This window comes from Hyposmocoma kahamanoa, unplaced genomic scaffold, assembly GCF_003589595.1.
Source record: "Hyposmocoma kahamanoa isolate Upper Pololo Valley unplaced genomic scaffold, ASM358959v1 160, whole genome shotgun sequence".
Lineage (NCBI taxonomy): Eukaryota > Metazoa > Arthropoda > Insecta > Lepidoptera > Cosmopterigidae > Hyposmocoma > Hyposmocoma kahamanoa.
This window is the reverse complement of record NW_020653575.1, coordinates 5,305,755-5,330,631: the sequence shown is the minus strand read 5'-3', so window position 1 is coordinate 5,330,631 and position 24,877 is coordinate 5,305,755. Positions and strand designations below refer to the sequence as shown.

General features: G+C 36.1%; 2 protein-coding genes across 5 annotated transcripts in view; one reads left to right on the top strand and one right to left on the bottom strand.

The window, feature by feature from the left end:
* Window positions 1-1,082: 1,082 nt before the first annotated feature.
* LOC113225431 (Meckel syndrome type 1 protein) lies at window positions 1,083-7,912 on the bottom strand. The gene is made up of 6 exons (XM_026457741.1): window positions 7,836-7,912; window positions 7,195-7,689; window positions 6,101-6,311; window positions 4,607-4,898; window positions 2,284-2,519; window positions 1,083-1,513 (listed from the first exon to the last, which is right to left on the bottom strand). Exons 1-6 carry the CDS (start codon window positions 7,910-7,912, stop codon window positions 1,271-1,273), a joined length of 1,554 nt encoding a protein of 517 aa, XP_026313526.1. The 3' UTR covers window positions 1,083-1,270.
* A 664-nt stretch (window positions 7,913-8,576) lies between these two features.
* Window positions 8,577-24,877, top strand: part of LOC113225378 (rhomboid-related protein 2) — a 47,291-nt gene continuing 30,990 nt past the window's right edge. For all 4 annotated transcript variants that reach the window (XM_026457669.1, XM_026457668.1, XM_026457670.1 and 1 more), the window contains exon 1: window positions 8,577-8,719. In XM_026457669.1, the coding sequence (XP_026313454.1) occupies window positions 8,633-8,719 (87 nt within the window). In that variant the 5' untranslated portion in view covers window positions 8,577-8,632. The remainder of the gene's footprint in view (window positions 8,720-24,877) is intronic.

The following is a 24,877-nucleotide window of genomic DNA, read 5'->3' as shown; positions in this document are numbered from 1 at the left end:
ATTTGCTAGGGCTGTATCTAGGGAGTTATTCATTAAAATTTCTTTCCAATTAGTTGAGTTTAGCTCCGAATTAATAGCTACATAATCAGCACGATTAAATAAATACGAGGTAATTATTTCTTGTTCCACAGAGCATATATCCAATAAGTCAAAACAAATATTAAGCGCTTTGTGATGCGGATCTTCCGATACCAAAGGTAAAGAACAGTGTTGAATTTCTAAATTATCGTCGAATATATATCGAAATGTTGTATCGATATATCGGTACAAAACATTGATATTTCCGATATATCGTAAATCATTCAAAAAGACAAAAGGAAGGAAATTTTACTAAGACTAAATAAGTAAAACCACCAGTTTTGACACAATAATCAAATGTATTTCATATTCTTGTATTCTCGTTGGCTAGCCGCACACATACAATATTATTGACAACCCAAGTTTATGTATATTCTCAAACAACAATATCGCAATATTATTGTCAATGTTATTGTGTGTGTACGGTTAGCCCATGAGAACATACCCACTACGTTACATTGACAGATGACCTGCAAATCAGCGCTCGAAGTGTGTTTCGTTTCTGCAAGTACAATGTTGAATTGTGTACATTCAATTTTGTACGATTTTTCATGTATCGGTTAAAATATATCGATAGTGCATATCGATACCGATATGTCGAGGGCATATATCGATATTTTTTTGAATATCGATCACTCCTAGCCTGAATACTTATTTAGCAATTACACGGAAAAGATAAACTTGCAAAGGCATTTTTAAATTTTTTTAAAAATAACTTTTTATAGAAGCCTCCTAAAATAGTGAAAAAAGTATGTTTAGGTAGAAATTAGGTAGCAAATACTTATATTTATATACTGCTAGAACCATGAAAAACGTAAAGTGGTCAGCCAACTTGACGTCAGAATGGCTGGCCACTTTTATTTCTTTAATATTTCCGTTAGCGCTAAGGCTAAAGTAGAAAATATTTAATAAAGATACTAAATAGTAGAAAATAGGCAGTATATAATAATTATGTATATATTTTTTTTCTACTATTATTATATTACGGTTGGTCCACCCATCCTGACGGACACCAACTTTTCATTTTCATAGAAAGAATAAATTACGTGCACCACAATCCATCATCAAGTTCGAATTTCAAAAACCTTTTCTAATCTAGCGCGTAAAAAAACATTTTTGCGCGCAGATTTCTAATGAGAAAGAAGGCCTTTCCGAGCTAGTGAGGTGAAAATAATTTATTTTGCTGACTGTTTTAATCGCTTGGCACCCCATCACCTTTAGCCTTATCACAATGCAGCCCTTCCGTGGCTGCTGCTAATCTGGCTCTAGCTCTTTTATACTGCCTTAATACCGCTTCGGCACCTAGCAAAAGCGCATTTGCGGAACTGACACTCGGTAATGGCGCGCTTCGTGAGGAGCCAGGAAGAGGAGCTTGGGATATTACGTTCCAACGGATCATGAGTGTCCCTGTTGTTGTGTATTTGAAGTTTACGTCCTGAAAGTTAACAAATACATTGGTTATAATAATTGTAGTCTTAAAGATGACGTGGACTCGGGAGTGTAAGACGCTGGCAGTCAGACGTAATATGTTGATCCGTAGTTTTGCAAGAACGTAAAATTGTCCCTTTACAACTTACTGCCGATCATTTTACACTTGCAGCCTATGGATCAACTATACTCAAAAGGCATACAGCGCCCTACGAGTCCAATACAACAACGTATTCAGCATGTTGTTCGGGCTGTCGAGGCATTGCATTGCGTCGGGAATGTTCGCGGAAATGCGAACGGACGATTTAAGGTCATCATGCGTAAGCGAGTAGCGTCGTTGTCGAGGCGCGTACTTGCCAACTCCAATAGCCTCCTGGCCACTGTTGCGGAGAGAGACGACGGCCCATTTGTGCAGGCATTGGAGACATGTCAGCCAGAAGGGATTGAGTAAAATATATAAATTTGTGTATTCACTGGCTTAGGTTAGGTTAGGCATAAGGTTACAATTGTTACTAACACGACATGGAGACATTCTGAAATAAGCGATTATTAGGGCGCGTTTATTCGACACGAATTTTATCGCGCTCAAGCCACGTGGTCGCCGCCGCAGCGACCGCGTGCGTCTGTTATTATTACCTTCGCGTCGTGTAACTGAGTAATTATTATTATTATTATTATAAAGGAAATCATAACCGGGACATCCTCATCCACTCCACATTTTTATTATAGGAACATCGTGTACAGCAGTAATGTACATAAAGGTTATATAAGACAAACCTGCAATTGTGCCTTAGTTAAAATGTCCAAATTTCTAATCAAGTGACATCCTCCAACAAAGAATCTTCGATTCGCTGCTTCTACTCCATCCAGTTCCTCGGGTCTAGAACAGGACAGCTGCTTTGTGTAATTCCCTGGGTCAAGTGTTAGAGGAAGATAGGTATAACCTTCTGTGCGGTGTCGGCCCCACCAATCAGTCGATATAACTTCGAAAAACACTTGTAAGGGTAACGTTTCTAGAAAATTAAAGAAATAAATATATATTAGACAACATCACATATATTGATTTGATTCCAAAGTAAGTACTAAAGCACTTGTGTTATGGAAATCTGAAACAACGACGTTAGCGAATCATGACATTAATTTATTTTATCTGCACACATACCATAAACTCTCTATAATGTGTTCAAAACCCGCAAATTACGACCAGCTAAAGGTAAACTGTTTTGTTAGAACAAATTTCTTATCTGTGAAAATGTTATTATTGCTAGTTGGTAACATCAAATTCGATGTTATTATTACGTTCAAATTTCGAACATCTCTGAAAAATAAAACAATTTGATTGGACCTCCATTCTATCAGTCGAGATGAAGTTTTATTCGAAATGAAAAAATGTCAATAGCAAACAATTTTGACAATTTCACACGTTACTTGATACCTTAGAGTTTAGAGGATGGAAAAAAAATAAAAGAAAGGAGCTGCCCTAACTACGGAATCAACCTAAACAAAAATTGAACGAACAAATGGCGGATTTCTTTAGTGTCGTACCATAATCGATCGATAAGTCATTATCGACATGCAAACATTTAATTAAAGTAGATCAATATTCCATTTGGGAATATTTTAGGTTATATGGGAATATCCGGGAATGTCACATGAAATTTTGAATTCATTGTTCCGCGTTTACAAATACTCAAATATTACGAAAAATGAATTTGCACACAAAAAATTTATATTTGTAATTTGAAAGTATATATAAAAAAGAGAAAACTTTAAAATATAAATCAAGTTTAATATTTTCATAGAGAAATTTTTAAACAGATTCCAAATAGTGTAAGCTTTTTGTATTTATGCCTTGGTATAGATGGAAGTAGTAATATTATCAATAATAATATTATTATCATACGTTTATTTGCTTAAAACATGGTATAACAGAAGATGTAACAAGAGACAGTATTAGTATAAACATGTTTCGCATATATTAAAAGCATGCAAATGTCTGATTATACAATGTCAATTGTATAATCAGACATCGCTCAGAGATCGCTCGATCAATAGTAGTCAATTGCCTTTGATTTGTGCAGAAAAATCGACACTTCTCCGACGTGAGACAAGTAGTCACGAGCGATTGCGACTTGTGACAAGAAACGTCAAACAAGCTCTATACACGGTAGCGCTCGCCTTCACTCGATCAGCTGGGCGAGTGACACCGAACGATGGCAAGGCAAGGCAAGGCAAATAGGCTGTCTATACGTTGGTCTTGGCCTTCACCCGGCAACGTTAGACCAACATGGTCTTTGTATTGCCGGCTTTATAAAATAAGAATTTTTGGTGGTCAGAGTTGTCAGTGGAAAAAAATTGGAAACGAGTGGATAATTTTATTTTCAGGAACTAAGAATGCCTAGTAAATGAGTCTTGTTTAATCTAAATTAAATATAAAATTATTTACCAATAAACCTAATGATGGAATTGCATTATCATGTAATCTAGTTACATTCAAAGTTATGTTAAAATTTGACTCTTCAAAATGAAACGAATAAATAAAGATGGTCTTTCAAAGTTTTTCTATGTGTTCGATTTTTGTATTTTATGTGTTCGATATTTGTAATCATGCCTAATAAAAACTAGTGGAGTTATTTCCCAAAAAAAACTCAATAATGCGAGTAGTTTTTTAAACATATTATATTATGATTTCGGCGCCCCCTTGAGACTGCCACCGGAGTTTAGTAGCAGTAGAGCTCCTTGTGAAAGAGTTCCTCCAGGGAAGTACTGCCACCTTACCTATTTCTGCCGCCAAGCAGTAATGTCAGTATTACTGTGTTCCGGGGGCAAAGGTGCTGGTGAAATTACAGACACATGGGACTTGTCAACGTATGTCTCAGGGTGACGGGCGCAGTGGCAGTCAGATCTTTGCGATTTAAAGCTCTGAGTGGCACTGTAACTGTTATGGACAGGCGTGTAGCTTACCATCAGGCGCACGACTTGTGCGTCCCGTCACTTGATATTATAAAAAAAGTGCCCCAATTTGTCCCAAGATCCGAGTCTGGATGCCGTGTTAACTTGCCAAATGATTCTCAATACAGTTTTCAGAGTTTATCCTTACCTAACCCATCAGGCGCCTCCAAATTCAACTCAACAACATGTCCAAAGTGCCATTCGTCTACATCATCATCTCTCAATGCTGCACTCACATGAGTACGACCGTGTAAAGTATCACTGCTACTTATATTCTCTGGCAAGTTTATATTGAACTCTATATATAAGTTGTCACCGTCAAATCCTTTAGCAGTGACAATTTCTGTTGTGATGTAATAATGTTTTCTGCCTAGGGGTGGCATTGCGAAATTCAGTGCTTGTCGATGTTTGCGTTCCCATTTCTTGTATAGGTTATTTAGCTGTCAAAAGAAGATTACTTTGTGGAGTAACATAAACAAGATTACGTTATATTAGGCTAATGTTAAGGCTATCTGGTTAGTGAAATTATTATTATACTATTAATATATATTATATGGTGTTCTTTAGGACGAAAGAATGCAAAAAAAACATCGTTCTAGAACTCTGTTGTTAGTTATAAATTCATTGTAAAAAATGACATGGTATGACAGTCGGTAAAGTACCACACCGTCAAACGAAACTAATCAACAGAGCAGATATTCTACTAAAACACATGTTTCTCTGGCATTCATCTTATCACAATTTCAAGCATTTACAACAAACTTATAGTAGATCTACAGAATTTTAGTCTCGTCTACGGAAGACAGAAATTAATGACAAATCTACGGATTTTCGTTCCGTCTACTTAAATAACAGTATAAAAAATAAAATTGTGCTTAAAACGAAACGTCAGGGTTAAAAAGCATGTTAAGCTTGATTTCAATTCTATGGTACAAAATATCAAACGATTTATGGAGTATCTACTCCATAAGTCCACAGCATAGTTATGGTCGTTAGATAGATTGAAGCGACTGCATGAAACGGAACGAAGTGCGAATAAATACTACAACTAATGATCGTAATATTTTTTTTTTAGATTTTACATTGACTTGGCCTGTACATATTTCGCTTGTATACTCTGAGATTGAACTTAAGACCACTTGGTCTGTATTAACAGATAACCTGTGAACCTGTATTAACAGATTTATTAAAACGAACTGGAAAAAAATGTATATTGTTATGATCTATGAAATCACTTTTTTTTTGTAGTTCCTAATGCTTTAGTTACTTTATTTAGTTTTCAATTTCTTAACAAAGTAGGAACTAAGTAAATACCGAAAAAGCTTTAAGAAAACTCTGTGGATCTACGGATTTTTCCAGAAGCAATCTACGGAATTCTACGGATTTTTGAGCGCCACCCTACGGATTTTAAAATTGGATGTGGCAGCACTGGTTCTGATGCCAATAGCTCATTGAGCATAGTTTATTTACAGAGCAGCTACGAGTTCCTGCGTCACAACAACAACACCAACATGCCCTAAGAGTCATTTTAGTCTGTAACAATTTAACAAATAGATACAATTGACTCGTCACATTATATAAAATGTTCAATTGGAAAATCCTTCAACACCTTATAACCCGTTACAATATAACATCAACTTACCAGTATCATGAGGTCACCCCCACTTTCCCCTTCTTCAAAACTAACATCAATACTATAATGATAGCCCAAAACCAATCCACTTGCAGTCTCTACTGTGTAAGGATTTAGTTCCATATTATTTATATCTGGGGATATTACTAAGTACTTTTGTGCTGCATTGTAGAAGAGAGATAGGAGCATTGCTTCCTGCTTTAGCAGAAGCTGAGAATCGCTGAAATGGGTAGTTTTTGTTATAAGTTAGTTTTTATGGGACAGCCTTATGAAGAAGAACCCCGACAATGTAGTATATACCTACAGTTACCTTTTTTTTTAAAGAGGGAAATCTTTATGGATACCCCTGAGTCTCCCTGGGCTCAGGGGACTCTATCTATTTGGGGACTCTCCCTCCAGACTGGAGGGCCTACCTCACTAAAACCCCCCCGGGTTTCCCTCTGGCCGGTTGAGTCGGCGCCTTGGGTACCTATAATAACCTGCCTCTGTAGCCAAAACAAAATGGTTACCATACCGGTCTGCCATGCAGACGTCTCAGGTTCGTTTCCTGGACCAGTTTAAATAATTGTACATTAATTATCTCGTGAGTATGAGTGTAATTTGTGGTTTGTGGTGGTGTGGGTTTCAGGACTATGTGTATGTGCATTATTATTATTATATACCAAAACTCTGCTAATACAGCAGCTTGTTCTGTATACACTTCATTTAGAGAAAGCAGCACAATCTTAGGGTCGTTTTCTAGAACCCTACTCAATGCTCAAGTCAGGATTGCACTGGAAACACAAGCACTGGAAATACGACCCTAATGGCAGGGACTTGTGTATGATTTTTAGTGCTCACTGCAATACTCAAGTCCTGACTTGAGCATTGAGTAGAGCTCTGGAATACGACCATTAGTGACAGAAAACTTAATCACCGTTTTCGTGCGAAGCTCTTCAAAGTAAGCTCACAGAACTCTGCTCAGAAGCTCGGTATTACCACACTGATCTATTAACCTATTGTATTGTGATGGAATACTCTCTTTTTAGGGAAAAGATTTTATAAATGGCAAGTTCTGTGAGAATTGATATTGCAACTGATTGAAAATTGTTGATATAACTTACTTGTTATATTCTGAATTATCAAATACAACATGCATAGCAATCCATTGCTCCTTTCCCTCACAAATATTCTCTTCACTCCTAAATAAATGCCTCAAAGAACTTGTATCTTCACCAAACATTCTACTCACATTTTCATGCAGGCTCAATCTTTCTAAACATAAATTCAAACTTGGAACTTTTAGTTTAGAATTTATTTTTTTTAAATCTCCAGGCAAAGGTAAATGGTAGTCTTCATGGATGTAGGTAAAAATCTTGGAGTGTTCATAATGTCTACTGTTTAACATTTCGTTGTAGTTTAACTCAGTATCTGTTAAACAATTATGAGCATCTGAGTAGCGTTGCATCTCCCATACACTAAATACTTTCTCTTGCCATTTCAAATTGTATTCTTCTACTTCAGTTTCGAGTTGCTTTAGGGTCACATTGTTCGACTCGTTTGCGTAATCTTCGAATTTCGGTAGTGAAAGTATACCATCTTTAGGTTTTAATTTTATTCTGAAGCAAAATATCACTTTCAATAGCAACCAAAGAAAACTACTAAATATTTATACAATTTCCTGAACACTTCATTAATTAAATTATAAGTAATTAGAAATTACTAAAGAACTTCAAAGAAGTTTATGTATCATAATATATCTTACTTGATTTGTATGTCTTCTACAGGTTTCTTTAGCCAATGCACTCCAGAAACTTTATTGCAACGATTAAAGTCGTTCATTATATCGTTAACTATCTTAATTTTATTAATAAGCTTTCGATAAAACTCTAGAAAACAAACATTGACATATCTTTGTTTACGCAAAGTGATGGTTTCCATGGTAACACGGTTGCGTTCGAAATTAAAATTGAAAAGTAGCTAAAAAATTGCTGCACTTAAACTGAAAACTGAAATAAAATTTTTATTTTATTCAAAACTACAAAAAATTACGCTATTCTCTCAAACTTACTTATAACCAAAAATATTGTAAATTAACGCTATTGTGTCATAGTCCCAAAGAATTTCCAATCATTACAACTAAGAATGTAGGCATAAAAATCACAAAAAAGCATCTATGTTCTATTTGTTCAAGAAAATTTAACTATTAACATTTTATTGGTCACATGTATGTCAACTTAATTTATTAGCCAATCATATTCAAGCTGAGCTGCAGTCACGGCAAATGGAAAAAGTTTTGACGTAACTAAATAAACCTGTCAGTCGCTCATGGTGTCGTAAAGGTGTAGGTTGTAAATGTTATTTTCACAAAAACTTTTAATGTACTAAAACAATATCGAATATCATAATTTTTGTTAGAATTTTATCTTATCGCACAATATCAAGGATAAATTGATTGCTGGTATCTGCTAGCTAGCTCAAAAGCGGACGTGTTGTATGATGTTCTATTTACCTCAATAATTTTTGCTTGTTGAACTTGTTGGCAAAAGAATTTTGGTGAAAATGCCTACCACACAACGGGAAACTACAGTCTCCGTGCCTTTGACACCGACGAGATCGAATTTGTACTGGCGGCGAATATTTAACAAGGTAATTTTCATTCAATATTTTACTTTCTTTTCCACGTTCCGTGAATCATCGAAACAATAATTACTGTACTTTTCTATTTACTTTAGAAACGCGGACATTCTCATTCTACTATTATATATAATATAAATAGATATTGTTTTGATGTTACTACCTACAATCATAACTATGTACGTATATGTATAACGCGAGATCTGCGCTGTTGAGGAAATTATTACCGGTGTACCTATGTAATAACGTTCTTGATAACGGAATATGATATATTATAAACCAGATGGCAGTAAAATTAGAACAATCGAAATTATCAGAAATACTCTATGCATTCAAAAGCACACAGATTGAAATTAAAAACCATTCTAAATTCAATTTATTTGTCACATAAATAACTTAAAATCATCCATAACATTAAATACATTAATTAACACACACAATCACTCGTAAAACAGATTCTCTTGGACAAAGAATGAGCAAGAAACTCTACTCTTAAGCTATAAGAATTGATATTAATTATCGTTCACATTTTTAATTTACAATAACTTTTATAATATTAAAAGTAGATATTGAAAGAATTAAATATGCACCTTAGTGTCATTATAATAATGTTTGTTTTATTAAATGTACAGATATATAATTCTGTAAGTTTATTTTAAAAATTATCTTCAGGATTGGTATAATTTTTAATCTGATCATATAAATTATATGAAATATGTTTGTGTACACATTGTTTCTGTTTCTGTATAAAGAAACATATGCATATGCGCATATATGTACTTACCTACCTTTTAAGTATTAGTTAAAGTTAAACATCTGAATGCAGCTCTCATAGATACTGTACTTTCATTTAGCATATATCCAACCCAAGGCTCAGTAAGGCAGAGACTAGATTCTTCCATAAAACAGCACCTAAATAAATGTTACCCTCTAATAAGTATACTTAGGTCACTGCTAGACCAACATAATATGCACCAGCTAGCAGAGGTCTATCAGACCTGAGAAATGAAAAAAAGAAAATTTTACAGTTCTTTGATCCTGTTGATTTTGACTCTGATTCTTTATTTGTGCTGGTCACCAATGGTCATAATAGGGTGTTTTAAATAAGTAGATAAAAGTCTACATATAGATACAACAAAAAGTAAAACAATTTTTACTGAAATTGAGAATTCGAGAAAAAAGTCTAGTCACACAGCCACCGAAACAATGAATTTATTGCAAACCAAATTTCCCGATCGCATAATTGCACGAAATTCAGCCGTTAAGTGGCCAGCTCAACCATGTGATTTAACACTGCTGGATTATTTTTTATGGGGTTATTTTAAAGGCAGAGTAATAAGAGTTTAATTGCAGCCTTAAAACTCCAAATTTGTCAAGTGATTAACGAAATAGATCCACCATTTTGTCAAAAAGTGATTAAAAACTTTGTTGAAAGAATCGACATCTGTAAGTGTGGTCATGGTGCACATTAATCAGATACCATTTTTCATTCATAATTGTCAAACCTTACTTTTTTTAATACAATAAAACTTTGAATCATTGTCGTCTAAATTTATTGTTTTATTTTGATTTACAAAACAAAGTTCTTGTTGAAGAACCCTTTAGATAAAGGTATATTAAATATTTGTGCTTTTTTTTTTAAATGGGAAATCGAAACTTCTAGGAAACTGTCTTAGGTACCGTTAAGTCTTTTTTTGTGAAAACAATTTTGGCAGAGTCAATTTTTTGGTCAAGCGTGAGTTGTCTATAAAAATGAATGAAATTGATCAAAATTTTTATAGTGCTGATCTACTCAGTTTCATGAAGGATTCATTTCATTGTATGGGACGAAAATCATATTTCACAAAATACTTCTTCATACAAAATTAATAAAATTGAATATTTTTTTAATGCTAACTCAGTTTCTTATAAGGTTCACTTCATTGTATGGGAAGAAAAGAAATTGGGACAGCAGAAATTGGTCAAATTACAAAAAAAAAATATTCATACAAAATTAATAATATTTTCTGGCAACAAATCATACTTTTTCTACTTTCTTAAACAGTTTGTCAGATTTTAACAAATGTCACACTTGTAAATTTATGACAAATATAGTACCAACTAGCACTATACATATACCTAGTTTTGATATACGAAATGTGTTTATTATAATTATGAGTGCCCATAATAAACACACATTTTTTTTATAATACCAAATGACGGGAAGAACAAGTCGTGCGCCCAATAGTAAGTCACGCGCCTGCCCATAACAGTTGCAGTGTTACTCAGAGCTTTAAATCATAAAGATCTGGGAGCACCGTCACTGCACCATGTGCCTGTAATTTTCTGGTCTCGAACTAGGGAATTCGCCAAATGAAATGAAAACCAGAGCAACTCAATTCACTACGGGACTTTTAAATTAGTTCTACAGGGAATCGAACTCGGATCCAGTGCACACAGTGCAAATCGTTGGGGCTACCGATGTCGTCCAAAGATAGAAAACATAAACAAGCAACAAGTACCTACATACTACACATTTCTGACGAAGTAAACTGTTTGTTTGTACGCGTGTGGCTCAAGAATTTCTCAGCTTAGTGGCTGAAACGTAACTATGAGTTTAACTAAAGGTAAACATTGCGAGTTATTAATATCACATCTGATTGTCGGTATATATGTTAAAATATGAATTGTTCTCATGACTAATCGGTTGTAACAAAGGCTAAGAAAGTTTTATCTATAGATTTGAAAAATTCCACAATGCCGTTTTGAAAAAAAGGCAAGTCAACTTTGGTAACCATGTTTTATCACACGCAAGTCTATGCTTTTTTCTAGTTTTCTACATACTTTCCACCAATATTAAGGCACTTATCGTAGCGTACAGCCAGCTTTTGAATCCCGTCGTCACAAAAATGTAATTTCGCAACCACCGCAACACGATCGTATTTTCAGATCTTTTTAAAAAATATATTTATAATAAACATACGCTTGGCTACAATCTCACCTGATGTTAAGCGACGATGTGACCGACGATGGGACGCATTTGCCTAAAAAATGCCTATTCACTCGTGTCTTGAATAGCCCCAAATTGTACTTTTCGGGAAACATAGAGTATTCCATTCCTTTGCCGTACGCATCATCCGAAAGGAAGAAGCAAAGCGTTTAGTGCGAATAGGTGGTATATTCTAGTCGACCGAAGGAGGAACGGTGAGGATGGAACTAAATTGAAAAGTTCCTGCGCACACTCCCGGAAATGTATCCGATAGAAAACCGACCAGCAGACTACTTTTCTGCGATGGTCGAGATTTTGTAGCTTCAACTCCACAAGAGAATTGTTGTTAATAAGTATCTTTGCTTTTCGCTCCACCGAGTCCAAGGCAGCTAACTGGTAATGGGCAGAGCCGTCCCAAAGGTGGCAGCAGTACTCCATACACGATCGAACTTGTACTTTATACAGATTTAAAAGCTGTTCAGCTGTAAAATATGCCTAGTTTTTTGGCAGCAGTTTCGATGTATCGCCCAAAGTTGAGGTTGGATGACAAGTCCAGACTAGTAGCTCAAGATGATCACTTACCGGCACGGGTACATCTCGGAAAGTCGGAGTAAAATGTAGCGGACTCCGTTTTGACCTCAACCCGCATTGGGTCAGTGTAAGACCTGAACTCTCTCCTTAGAAAGACCCGTGCTCAAAAAATTAAAGCTAAACGTTTTATTTGTGTCTTTGGGCTGTATGAATACTTTGACATTAAAAGTGAAAAATGGAATCGAAATTAACTTTAGTCATTATTTCACTTTTAATAATAAAATAATAGCGCGTTTCCATTGTTCATAATAAAGATTTAAGATGGTTCTTATTCAAATCCGGTTCCTGCGTTACAACCGGCTTAGGAACCGGTTCTCAAATTTAGAAATTTTTCTACGATCCCTGCGTATCACCTGACACAACTTGAAGATACGAACACTACCTAGATGGCTCAGCGGTTTGCACTGTGGGCGCTCGATGAGACCCCTGGCTCAATTCCCATTAGGACTCCGTTTAGTAGCAGTACAGCTCCTTGTGAAAGAGTTAATCCAGGGTAGTACTGACCCCTTACCTGTTTCTACCGCCAAGCGGTAATGTGAGCGTTACTACGTTCCGGTTTTGAAGTGTAAGGGTGTTGGTGAAATTACAGGCACATGGGACTTTTTAACTTATGTCCCAAAGTGATGGGCGCAGAGGCAGGGCACCTCAGATCTTTGCGATTTAAAGCCCTGAGTAGCACTGCAACTGTTATGAACAGGCGTGTCATAATAGGAGAAATAGGTAAGATGGCATGAACTCTTGCGCAAGGAGCTCTAGTGCTGCTAAAATTTCATTTCTTTTTTCAGCCGTTACTGACGCACTGCAGGGCAAAGACCTCCCTTCCCTTTTTCCACTCTTCGCGATTTAACGCGGCTACAGGCCACGACCTCATATACGCATCCAATTCGCCACGCCATCTCGTTCTGGGTCTTCCACGGCTTTGTCTTGCGTCTGGTGGGATCCACTCCGTGGTGGTTTTTGCCTATAGCTCGTTTGACTGCGGCAGACGTGTCCGGCCCGATTCCATTATAAGGTCGCGGCTTTATGGCCAACGTCAATTATTAATTTGCTTCATCATCCACATCCCAACTTTACCCACTGCTGGGTATACCCACGTCAAGTCGGCATACAGGCCTCCCGTAGTTTGTGCCGTCCACCACGATCCTGTGCTAATCTAACCCATTCACTGCCCGCCATTTTGACTATATCGTCCACCCGTGAGATCACGTTTCTATGTCCATTTCTTGGCCACCATTCGGTTATCGCCTTACTCCACCTGTGTTCACCACGTCTCGCAACTTGTCCGACCCAGCTCCATTTTAAAGTCGTTATCCGATCTCCTATGTCCTGGACCTAAGTTCGATACTTAGACAAGAGGATGTGACGTTACTATCCGTTGCTCTTTCTTTCCTTATTTGTCTACGGAATGGTCGATCTTGACGCCTTGGAAGAAAGACGTAAAGTTCGAACTCGTATTTCTCCTGCGAGGTAAAGTGGACAATCCCGGCACTCTGAGCAATGTCGATCTGTTTGTGCCAAACAGGTACGTCTGCACGAGCTGACGCCGACATCAATTGTTTGCGTACCCCGTGCGACACACTTGCCGGGCTGACAACGCGCCCACGAAACGTAGTCTCACGTTGCTTATTTGTCTAGTCACTGAGGTCCAGGATGCTGACATCTTTTGCGACAGCATTAGCAAAGTAATTTGTAAGGCGAACTTAGCGTATCAAATATGTATTTAGTATAAGAAATTAGCATGTAAGCGTTCCTGGTTGTTGCTGTCAGTTTACATTGTGTCTTTAATAAATAAACAATACGCATTTCGGAATCCGGAACTCGGTCTATAAGCATCTATAATTTGCTTAGACAAACAAAATCAAATTTTATTTTCTAATGCTATAACTTCCGATTCTCGCTGCTACAGTAACTTATGTACACACGCCAGCGCATCAAGCTACACATTGACGTATCTTGTTCCGTTGCAATGAAGGCGATTTTCGAACAAAAATGTGTAGTCTGATGTGCCGTTGTCCGTACGTAAATATTTAAAGTTAGTAAGGGTATAAAATATGTAATACCTACCTACATAAGTTGTGATTATTTTTGTGACATCAATTTCGTTGATTGATACCTAATACTATACTTCTTTACATCAAAGTTTAAGAGCGACCTTGATTTGTGTTTTTGGGCTCTACTGTAAAATTTTGTCTAAAGCACTTACTAGATTTTGTTATGGGGCAGCCGCATTATGAAGTCAATAGAAACATAATTCTAGTTACAACAAAATATTCACGGTGTACGTCCCATGATGACTAACGCTGAAATCATTATTTTCAATTTACTTTTGTAACTTTTGTTACCTCTTAGTCATACATGATCAGTACGGCGAAATTGAGAATGTTGAACAGTCCCTAACGATTGAGTCATACAGATAGGCATAATTTAGTAGCATTATATATATTATACATTTCTTGTAAGTTAAGGAAAAAGAAAAAAAAATGTAGTGTATTCTAAGAATTGTTCTACGTGCTGCCGTATGGATCCCTCTTCTGTAGAACTGCCGTAATCTAATTTCACTAGTTTTAAAACTAAAAATTGCCACTTTTGCGGAGGACGAGACACGGTGTGTTATTTTACCTTAGTTGCGGACATCCTCGTTTTATGTGTTTTTAGAAAGATAATATTCAAACAACGTTCGTAATAAAACTCTCCACGCTATATCTATCATATTTTTAGAGAAACTTAGAAAATCGAGAAAAATCCATAAAAACCATAAAATCAGATTATTTCCCTTCCTGTACATGATTTTTCTTTAAATATTTCATGTCATGATAGAAAAGTACTAAAAGCACCAATAATTCCAAAAAATAAAAAATATCGAGCTTTCCTAGACCACAATTAATTTTTTTCTATGATTTCTTTTTTGTTTTCTGAAGAATTTCTACATATTAGCATTTTTTTTCAACGCGATATGTTATTTATAGTAATAAGTACTACCACAAAAATGCAACAAACAGAGGAGTTCAGAAATATTGAATTATGTGTTAGGGTTGTCACTGGACATTTATCCTGTCTGCAAAGCGCAATATTATATATTCATATCCTTACTTTATAGTTTTATTTTCTTCAAGAGGACTGGTGATACAGCAGAAGTGACTCTACTCTCCGGTTCTATAGTGGCACAATATATTACAGAGGCCATTTTTCGAACATTGGCATTCCAAAAACTTGTAGATCTGATCTGATTTAAAACAGTAAACTTCCAAATAGCCGTAATTGCTGGTGTTTTTAGGTAATTTTGGTAAATAGAAGCATTTTATAACAATATCGTTAAATTTGAACAAAACTTGGCAAGTATTTAATAGTAAATATTTTTTACCCTCAATTTGGGCGTGAAACCTGAGTGCTTCCCTGTTTCTGGGGTGAGCCGTATATGACCCTTGATCAAAGGTCGGAAAATTTGATACATATTGTACCTACAACTCGGTACCTTGCTAAAATGGAATGCGCTTTTGTATCGGGTACCGTGTTTTGACGAACTTACGAAGTCAAGTATAAAATTGAAGGAAAATAAACATTATTTAGCTTTTAACAATTTTCAACCCCAGCCAAAGAGATGACTGTAAAATCTGTGTAATCTAAAGGTGCGAGGGAGATAGATATACCTGCTTGTGCCCGGCAGGGTGTTATTTTGCCTTAGTTGCGGACATCCTCGTTTTATCTACCATAGTTTTAGATTAATGTAAAAAATTGAGAAAAATCCATAGAGACCATAAAATCAGATTATCTTCTTTCCCGTAAATGACTTTTCATTAAATATTTCATGTTAATCATAACTAAAAGCGCCAATAAGTCCAAAAATTAAAAAAAATGTCAAGCTACCTTGAGCACAATTAATTTTTTTCTATAATTTAATCCATTTTTACCTGAAGACGTTGTACATATTAGCATGTTTTTTCAACGCGAATTTGTTAATGACAGTAATATGTACTACCACAAAAAAATCCAGACGCAACAAACACAAGAGACCAGATATATTGAATTTTAAAATTTTGGGTTAGGGTTATCACTGAATATTTATCCAGTCTGCAAAGTGCAATATTTTATATTCATTGAGTGTAGCACATTACCTATAGGTATATTATCGGAACAAGCCGGTAAATCAAGGAACAAATGTTGACGTTATGATCCAGAGCACCATACACGAAAGTTGGATCGGAAAGGACCATCACAGACTTGTTTCACCGTGCACTGGAATCGTCTGATCTTTATATATCCTCTTTGACACTTAGTACACGTCACAAATATAAAAACTCTACCTATACCTGGTACAGTTCTTCGCCTTCTAAGAGTGACCACGGAAAATGTTCGTTACCATCATTACCCATCAATACTAATGTCTTTATTTAATATTATTGCTCATATCACGCTAGCAAACGAAAATCATACGGCAATCCGATAATGAGGAAAATGTATGAGCTATCAGCATTTGCCAATATAATTTATATTTATTCACACAACGTAACGCACATACGTGAATATTATAACAAAATGTGCCAGTACTATATAACGTACATTGTTTTAAATTATTTTTGACATAATTACTTCACATTTAATTCACTTGATTTTAAATTTAAGTAACCTAAGTTAAAAATGTAAAAATTTCAATTAATGTTCCATATGGACTATGTTATCTGAACGTCATAAAGGAATTTGTATTGTTGTGGGCTACCAAAGCTCCCATATGTATGAATAAAATGTTATATTTACTAACACTAAGTTCACATCTTTGTATCTACTACCACGTACAAGTCTATTCATATTCGAAATAAATATATTATTATTGTTGTTTTAACACATAACCCGCCATTGATTCACGTAGCTGTGTAAAAATTTATACATTTTGTGAGAACCCTATTTCCATAGAAATCTAAAAAACCTTAGAAACGCGGTATCTCCGAGATCTTTCGAGATAAACGTTTACTTTTTCTTTATTCGATAGATACATTAATGTAGCATATTTTGAAGGTGAAAGAAAATGGTAATTTAGTACGGTTAATTTTATATAAATAAATTTACAATTAACAAAATATTTTTTTCTCCCTTTTTTGTGCGCTTAAGGACTTACGATTTTCACATTTAATAAAGTTTAAATAGACAGTCATTTTGTATTTTTTTCAAAGAGAAGTTTCACATATTTCATCTTTGGACTACAATAGAACAAATAAGGCACGTGCCATCTGTATAGCGCAAACAATTAGTTTAAACACATTTACGCATTGGAACTTTAAGCGAAGTACTTATTTAAAACGCGAGCCTACATTTTAGGCCGCTCGCGTCCCGCATTCCACACGCTGAAAATGAATATGAACAAAATAAGAACAGGTGGAGAAACGTTGACAAAGATCCGATGTTGACAAGCGCCCGATGGCGACTGACGGGGCAGCGGACGGCGCGGCGTTAAATCGTTGGGTAATTTTCAAGTTATGGGATAAATGTGAATTTCATAGCTATAGGGATTCAGTTGAAAACCAACATTTTGCAGATTCTCTGTAGTACCTACTTAAATAGAGTTATTAAATTCATATTTTTATCCTAAAACTTGAGAATTGCCCAACGGTTGAGTGAAACGCCGCGCGACCGCGCCGCCCGCTGTCCCGTCATCAGGCGCTTGTTGACATCGGATTTGTTTTAAATTTTCTCCACTTGTTCTTATTTTATTCATATTAACGCACGGATTACGGGACGCGAGTGCCGGTTCCCTACACCACTAGTGAGGTCACTTCCTAAAATCTAACCTCGCGTTCAAATACTTCTATTATCTCTTGGGAAATAAAAGAAATAAATAATAGTTTATTCATAAAAAAAAACCTATCATTATTTTTTTCCCCTTAACCATTTAAGTAGCTGTAATGAACTTAACCACAGTTTATTTTTATTAAAGACGTGTCTGCCTCAGTGCATACAGTGCGTCAAATCTGTTAGCTAACAATGAATAGACCATTCATTATGACACATGAAAAAGGACAAGTAACACAATTAAGTACAATACAATACAAAATAAAATATCCAGATCGAGTCAGACGTTTGAATTTCTGTATGTTACAAACGTCTTTTTGTCACAGTAGGTTTGAGTCCCAGTAGTAGCAATAGAGTTCCTTGTGGAAGAGTTCGTCCAGGGAAGTACTGCCACCTTACCTATTTCTGCCGCTGCAGCAGTGTGAGCATTACTGCGTTTCGGTTTTGAGGGGTAAGGGTGTTGATGAAATCAAAGGCACATGACACCACAAAGCCTTGTGACAGCACCCCTCAGATCTGTCCGATTTAAAGCTCTGAGTGGCACTGCAACCGCTATGGACACGCGTGTCGCTTTACACCAGGCGCATGATAAATAGTAAGTTCACCAAAAGTAAATAAATATCATCGTAGTTAAAAATCATGATATAGGTACAAGAAAAAATTAAAACTGATTGTTTTTCATATTATTTTTTTTTATTAGATGCCAGGCATATGATTTGTGCGGTTCGCGGTATTTATTTAAAACCTATTTTGTCAGTATTACCATGAATCACTTTATGAATTAGGTAAGTCACTTTATTGTTGGCACCAACCAAGATTCCGATTTTTTTGCCAACGAGTCTATTTATTCGTTATACCGAACTTGACCTCTTTTTAACCGACTTTAAAATTGTGGAGAGATTACGCAACTACTCCGACATTGTGAACCGATTCGATGATTTTTTTTTTATTGGGAAGGGGTATTTTAGTAATAATAATTCATTTACACCTTGAACACCGCCGTAAAGTTGCCTGCTTATCGGTATTTTACAGGATATATCACGGAGAGTGTGCGATGGAATTACACGGATTAACTCCGCCTTCCCCTTTCCATCATCGGGGGATTAGGCGTAGGCTTGGGTTCCACCCCTATGTTGTGGATATTCCAAAGATTCGCACGAAGCGTTACGCTGCCACATTTATATGGCGAACGGCCATGGAGTGGAATTCTCTGCCTGCAGACTTGTTCCCTGAACCTTATAACTTGGACCTTTTCAAGGCGAGAGTTAATAAGCATTCTTTAGGTGTGCATGCTCCATCGTCGACCTCATCTGTCATTTTCCATCAGGTGAGATAGAGGTCAAATGCACGCTTACATTTGAATAAAAAAAATATTTGAGAAAATATAGGTAGTATAGAAACTGAATTGTACAAAATGAGCATAGTTTCACTATGTCCGGCCAAGAATTAGGCATACAAATATTAATGGTAGATAGTACATCCATTCACATTCACTACGGCGGAGTAAACCAGGTGTAACGTGTTTCTTTTTCGATAATATTACATGGGCTTGGATTTAACAACACATGGGTTTAACAAGTCGGTCAGTAATTTAAATGCGGTCATAACTACATGGGTCAATTTTAATAGTAACTAAAGTACCGGCACGCTATGATGGCCGTTTTGGCAGATTACAATAATGAGGTGAATTTTCAATTCATTATCGAAAAAAATATCAAATGCAAGTCGCAGCTATAAGTTTTTAGATTTATAACTAGTATTGCAAGGGGTAGCTGATTAAAAAGTTTTAATAAAACGAAAATAAATATGTCGTCTCGTAATCGTACCTATCAGATTAAATTTTTTAATATTTCGAGTTTCGAAAAACAATGCCGATTTGTGTCGTCAAATTATACATTCCATAAATTTTACTGCACGTCACGTATTGACGTACTGCAATTAGCTCCGTCAACGTAGTTATGAATGAATACGAAACAAAGCGGACAAATGTCAAAACGGCCGTCATAGCGTGCTGGACTAGATGTCAAAATAATATCGTATTATGAATACCGTCAATATATAAACGTCTAAAATTTGAAAAATTCACCAAGACTTGGGTCTATGATTTCAACTTTTGCCTTTTCCTTTAGGGATGGAATGGAAAAAAAAACGACACCGACAATGAATTTAGGGATTTATCATTTAAAAATTCGGACACTGTATAAGTTCCATTCAAATTGCAAGAAAATATTCCGCCTCTAAGGGTGGGAAATTACTTTCCGTTAACTGATTTGAATAGATTAATTCCACAAACTTTTGAGATCTATTTTTTTTAATAAAAAAATTACAATTATTTAAAATCCATTTTGACACTTTTACAAAAAATACTTGTTACCAATTTAACAACTTTGTTGTTGACACCAACCGAGATTAAAAATTCTTTTACCAGCGAATCCATTTATTCGTTGTGCCAAACTTGATCTCTTTTGCATAATATAAATATCTTTGTGGAATATATATATTTTCTTTAGACAGCATTTGCATATTGGGACTTACCGGGTCAAAATATGAGTCATAAGAACAAACGCTTGACTGCCTTATGCGATCCAGTTAACTATTTAACGCGTACGTAATGTGGAAGCAAACAAACATTACACAGATGCTAACCGGTATGGGAATGTTTTTGTGTGAATGATCTCATGAAAACTTCCGAGTATCGCGATATTTTTTCGATACGAATGAGATTAGGATCATTATCATGAGTTTCCGGTATCGATAATCGCTAGAAACTATCGACAATGTTCTGTGACAAATTTTACAGCAACTCTAATTATAACTACTAATGATAACTAATTAATGAATGAAAGTAGCAGTAGGGCTCCTCGTGAAAGAGTTAATCCAGGGAAGTACTTACGCCTTACCTATTTCTGCCTGGTTGCTAGTGAAATTAGTGTCCCTTAGATCTCTGCTATTTAAAACTCTGAGTGGCTACTGTTATAGACAAGCGTGTCGCTTAACACCAAACGTACAACTTGTTTCTCCTGTCACTTGGTCAACCTACCGCGTCTCAAGCATAGACGTGAATTAGAATTCGGATTCGCACCTCGGGGTGTCTCAGAATTTGAAATTTACCAAAAGCTTTTCGGTGAATGAAACAACGAACAAGTCGTTCGCCTGATGGTAAGCTACGCGCCTGTCCATGAGAATTACAGTGCCACTCGGAGGGGCATTGCCACTCTGCCCGTCACCCTGAGACATAAGTTGATAAGTCCCATGTGCCTGTAATTTCACCGGCACCCTTAGGTACTCTCCCAAAACGAAGTAAATGCTCACATTCCTGCTTCGGGCAGTTCCACTGCTACTATATTTCATTTACTTCCAAAAAATCATCGACATTAGTTCACAAATGTCGGGGCAATCGCGTGATATAAACACACAAAAAATTAGAGCCAAATTGAGAACTTCTTAGTTAAAAAAAATTAGATGGTATTTAACATTGAACATACGAATTAGTAAACCGCAAAGTCGGTAGTTTACGTAATATTTACCAACTTGTATGTACACAGCCGACAAGAAAGCCTTATGGACGTCGCCTAACCTTGTGTAAACAATAGCCAACTATTAATGTACTGCTGATAACAACAGGCCTGATAAAGGTATATTTTCCGGATATATCTTTAGGGAGATAGAAAGGTAAAGGGATAGAAAGGACTTCATTGCGCACACACACAAAAAAAAACAGTACATAGACGACGTAGAATTAACGTGAGCAAAGTATCGCTGAAAGCGATCTCTTTCAGGCAACCGAAACCTGCCTCCATGGCCGAACGGTTACCATGCCAGACTGCCACACAGAGATCCCAGGTTCGATTCCCGGGCCGGGAGAAATATTGTATAGCTAGAATTTATTTCTCTGTGTCCATGGCACCCTCGATACAGGGATTCCCTAGTGCGGCGCTATGTTGAGTATGTGGTTATAACCTTTGAAATCAAAATCAAAATAACCTTTATTTCAGAGGTCAGCATTAATACACTTGAAATCGTCACATTGCTTAAACTCTACCGTAAGGCAGATTCTAGGCAGAGATCGTGAATGGCACGAATGAACAGAGGGAGACGTAGTGTGCCTGTGATAAAAATATAATGCATTGTTAAAGACTAACATTGTCATTATTATGAAATAATAAATGACCATAATATTATTTATATACCTACATATATATTTATTTACATATATAAATATACTTAAATAAACTTCTACTTACTATTAAATATACAGACGAAGATCAAGCCTGAAGATGCTTACGCAATCCGGTTTTGAACATAGGAAGCGGCTTAGAATGGGAGGTGACGTGCGATCTCTAAATTCATTACAAATAGGAAACATTACAAATAGGAAACTTATTATAGTTAGCGGTGATCTTTATTGGATTATGCCAGTATCGAGTTTTTCGAATAGTAATTTCTTACTTAGTTCTGCTATTCGCCGAGTATAGTGGAAGTACTACTATATGAGAATGTACAAGTTTTCGTACAAAGAATTTAATCTATCATTGATATCGTTGCTTTTATTTATTTTTAAACGTAATAAACAATTGACATGATATGATTACATTTTTTGTGAAATTTTCCAACATATGTACACGTACAGTGTCAAGAGCACGTCAAGCTTGACACTTCAGATTTAAATCCAACTCTAAGGCGTTTTCGATAAGAACGGTCCAAAGTACAAAGTGTCAAGCTTGACGTGCTCTTGACTGTACAATCAGCAACATTATCCCCATATTACTATTCAAATTAAAATTGTCTTGTGTGATTGATAAGGCAAAACTAAAACAAGTAAACAATAAATAAATTCAATAATAGCTTTGTTAAATTTAGAAGCAGGTAATTAAAATATGACATTAATTCTAAACAAATCATAGTACTGAGAAGGAATACGACGTAGAAAATCTTTCAGTCACCATGTTTCAAGTAAATAAAATTTCAATTTTTTTTGTTCAATTAATATTCAATTATTTTTTTATGTCAAATTAATTCACTAGTTTGTTATAATTATTATTACAAAGATCGAACATCAGAAAAAATTAACATGACCACCAGGCGCACGACTTGGTCGTCCTGACACTTGGTATCATAAAAAAAAACTATCTAAACGTTAAAGAACAAATAACGTGAACCCTGTATACGACATGACTTCTTTACAAAGATATTTGAAATATATCAATCAGTATTGGAGTAAAACTCCTGTCACTCAAAGAGTTGTTGTTTCCAATGATGTTATAAGTTTGCCAACTTACTTTTCGAACTGTTGCCAACGTCGTGTTTCCACCATCGCACCTCCCGCCAAAGGAGTAAAGCCAATCCCCACATCATTGACGACTGTTATTGTAAGACCACGCAGGTGTCACGTTCGTTCCTTCCTCGAACCTGCAAGATATGGAACGATCTCTCACCTAAAGTAATTCCTTTGTTCTATGACATGGGGTTCTTCAAAAAACGTGTCAACATGTCTCTAAAAGGTTGGCAACGCGTAGGCAGCTCGTCTGATATTGGACATGATCATGGTCAACGATGACTACCTCCAACCAAGTGGCTCGTCAGCTCGTTTGCCTCCTATCTTACATATTGTTAGTAACATTTTCACTTAGTAAGTAGGTACACAAAATAACGAAACAAAAATTATTTATTAAACATAGATTTGCAAATGAAATTAACGAACCCAGTACTAGGGCTCCAGGACTCGCTCAAGGTTACGCGATAAGTGCCTACCGCTGAGTGTACCGACGTCGGCACAAGGGCTCATACAAGTCTTTCATTTATGAGCAATCGGCTCCACACGACTGCACACGGCGGGCAACGTTGTTTTCACTTCTGTGCGCGAGCTTAGACTCCTTTATTCTCGTAGTGAGCGCCTAGTTTAATTAGTCAGATTTAGTAGGTTATTATAGCGTAGGTATTTTCGATTTTGTATGAGAGTTATGTATAGTTAATCTGTGCCAGTATATTAGGATTGGACAATTAAACCAGCCTGCAACCATTTGCAGGATGCCTTTGTATATTTCAGACGTGAGCCATAAGCGCTGCTATTTTTTTCGCATTATCGTTTGGAAGCCATCTGCGTGCGCTTCTGCGAACATACGCGTTATTATATTGTATACGTAAGGTGTTATAAACACGTTTCGTATTTTGGTTATACGTGTCTGGTTGGCTTCAGTATACCTACGTTAATACGTACTCAAAATATTTACCCCTGTTGCGTTATTCTAAAATCTGAACAAACTAATAATAGAATATATTAGTTTGATAAGAAACAATAGGTAGGCAAGACTTAATGCGCAAGACCAATGCCAGGTATATTGACGTGAGACCAAGACCAAGACTAGGGTTAGTCCCGTTTTGGTCTTGAATTGGGCAATACTAGACCAGCGTCCCAGAGGTGCCCTAACTTTTTTGTCTCGTATACCACTTTTTTTTGTTTCATAAATTCATCGATTTGAAACGTTATTTTGACTCACTTTTATGAAATTTTAATGTGTAGTGAGAAAGTTTATAAAAAACACATTTATATAACCGAATATCTCGTTTGTTATCAAATGTTTACTTTGTAGGTAATTTATGTGTACTCGTATGTTTCAAAAAAGTATTATGTATACATAGATACTGTGTTTCTTTGATGGAAAGTGAAAACTTTGGTCGCAACCTGCCTAAATGGGTATACGTATAATGTCTCATGCACCCCCTATATAGGTCTCGTGGTCCCCTAGGGGTCGATGTAGACCACTATGGGAACTACCGGCCTACAAAGAAGACCAAAAGGTTATTATGTCCACTAATGTTGTAAGAGACTG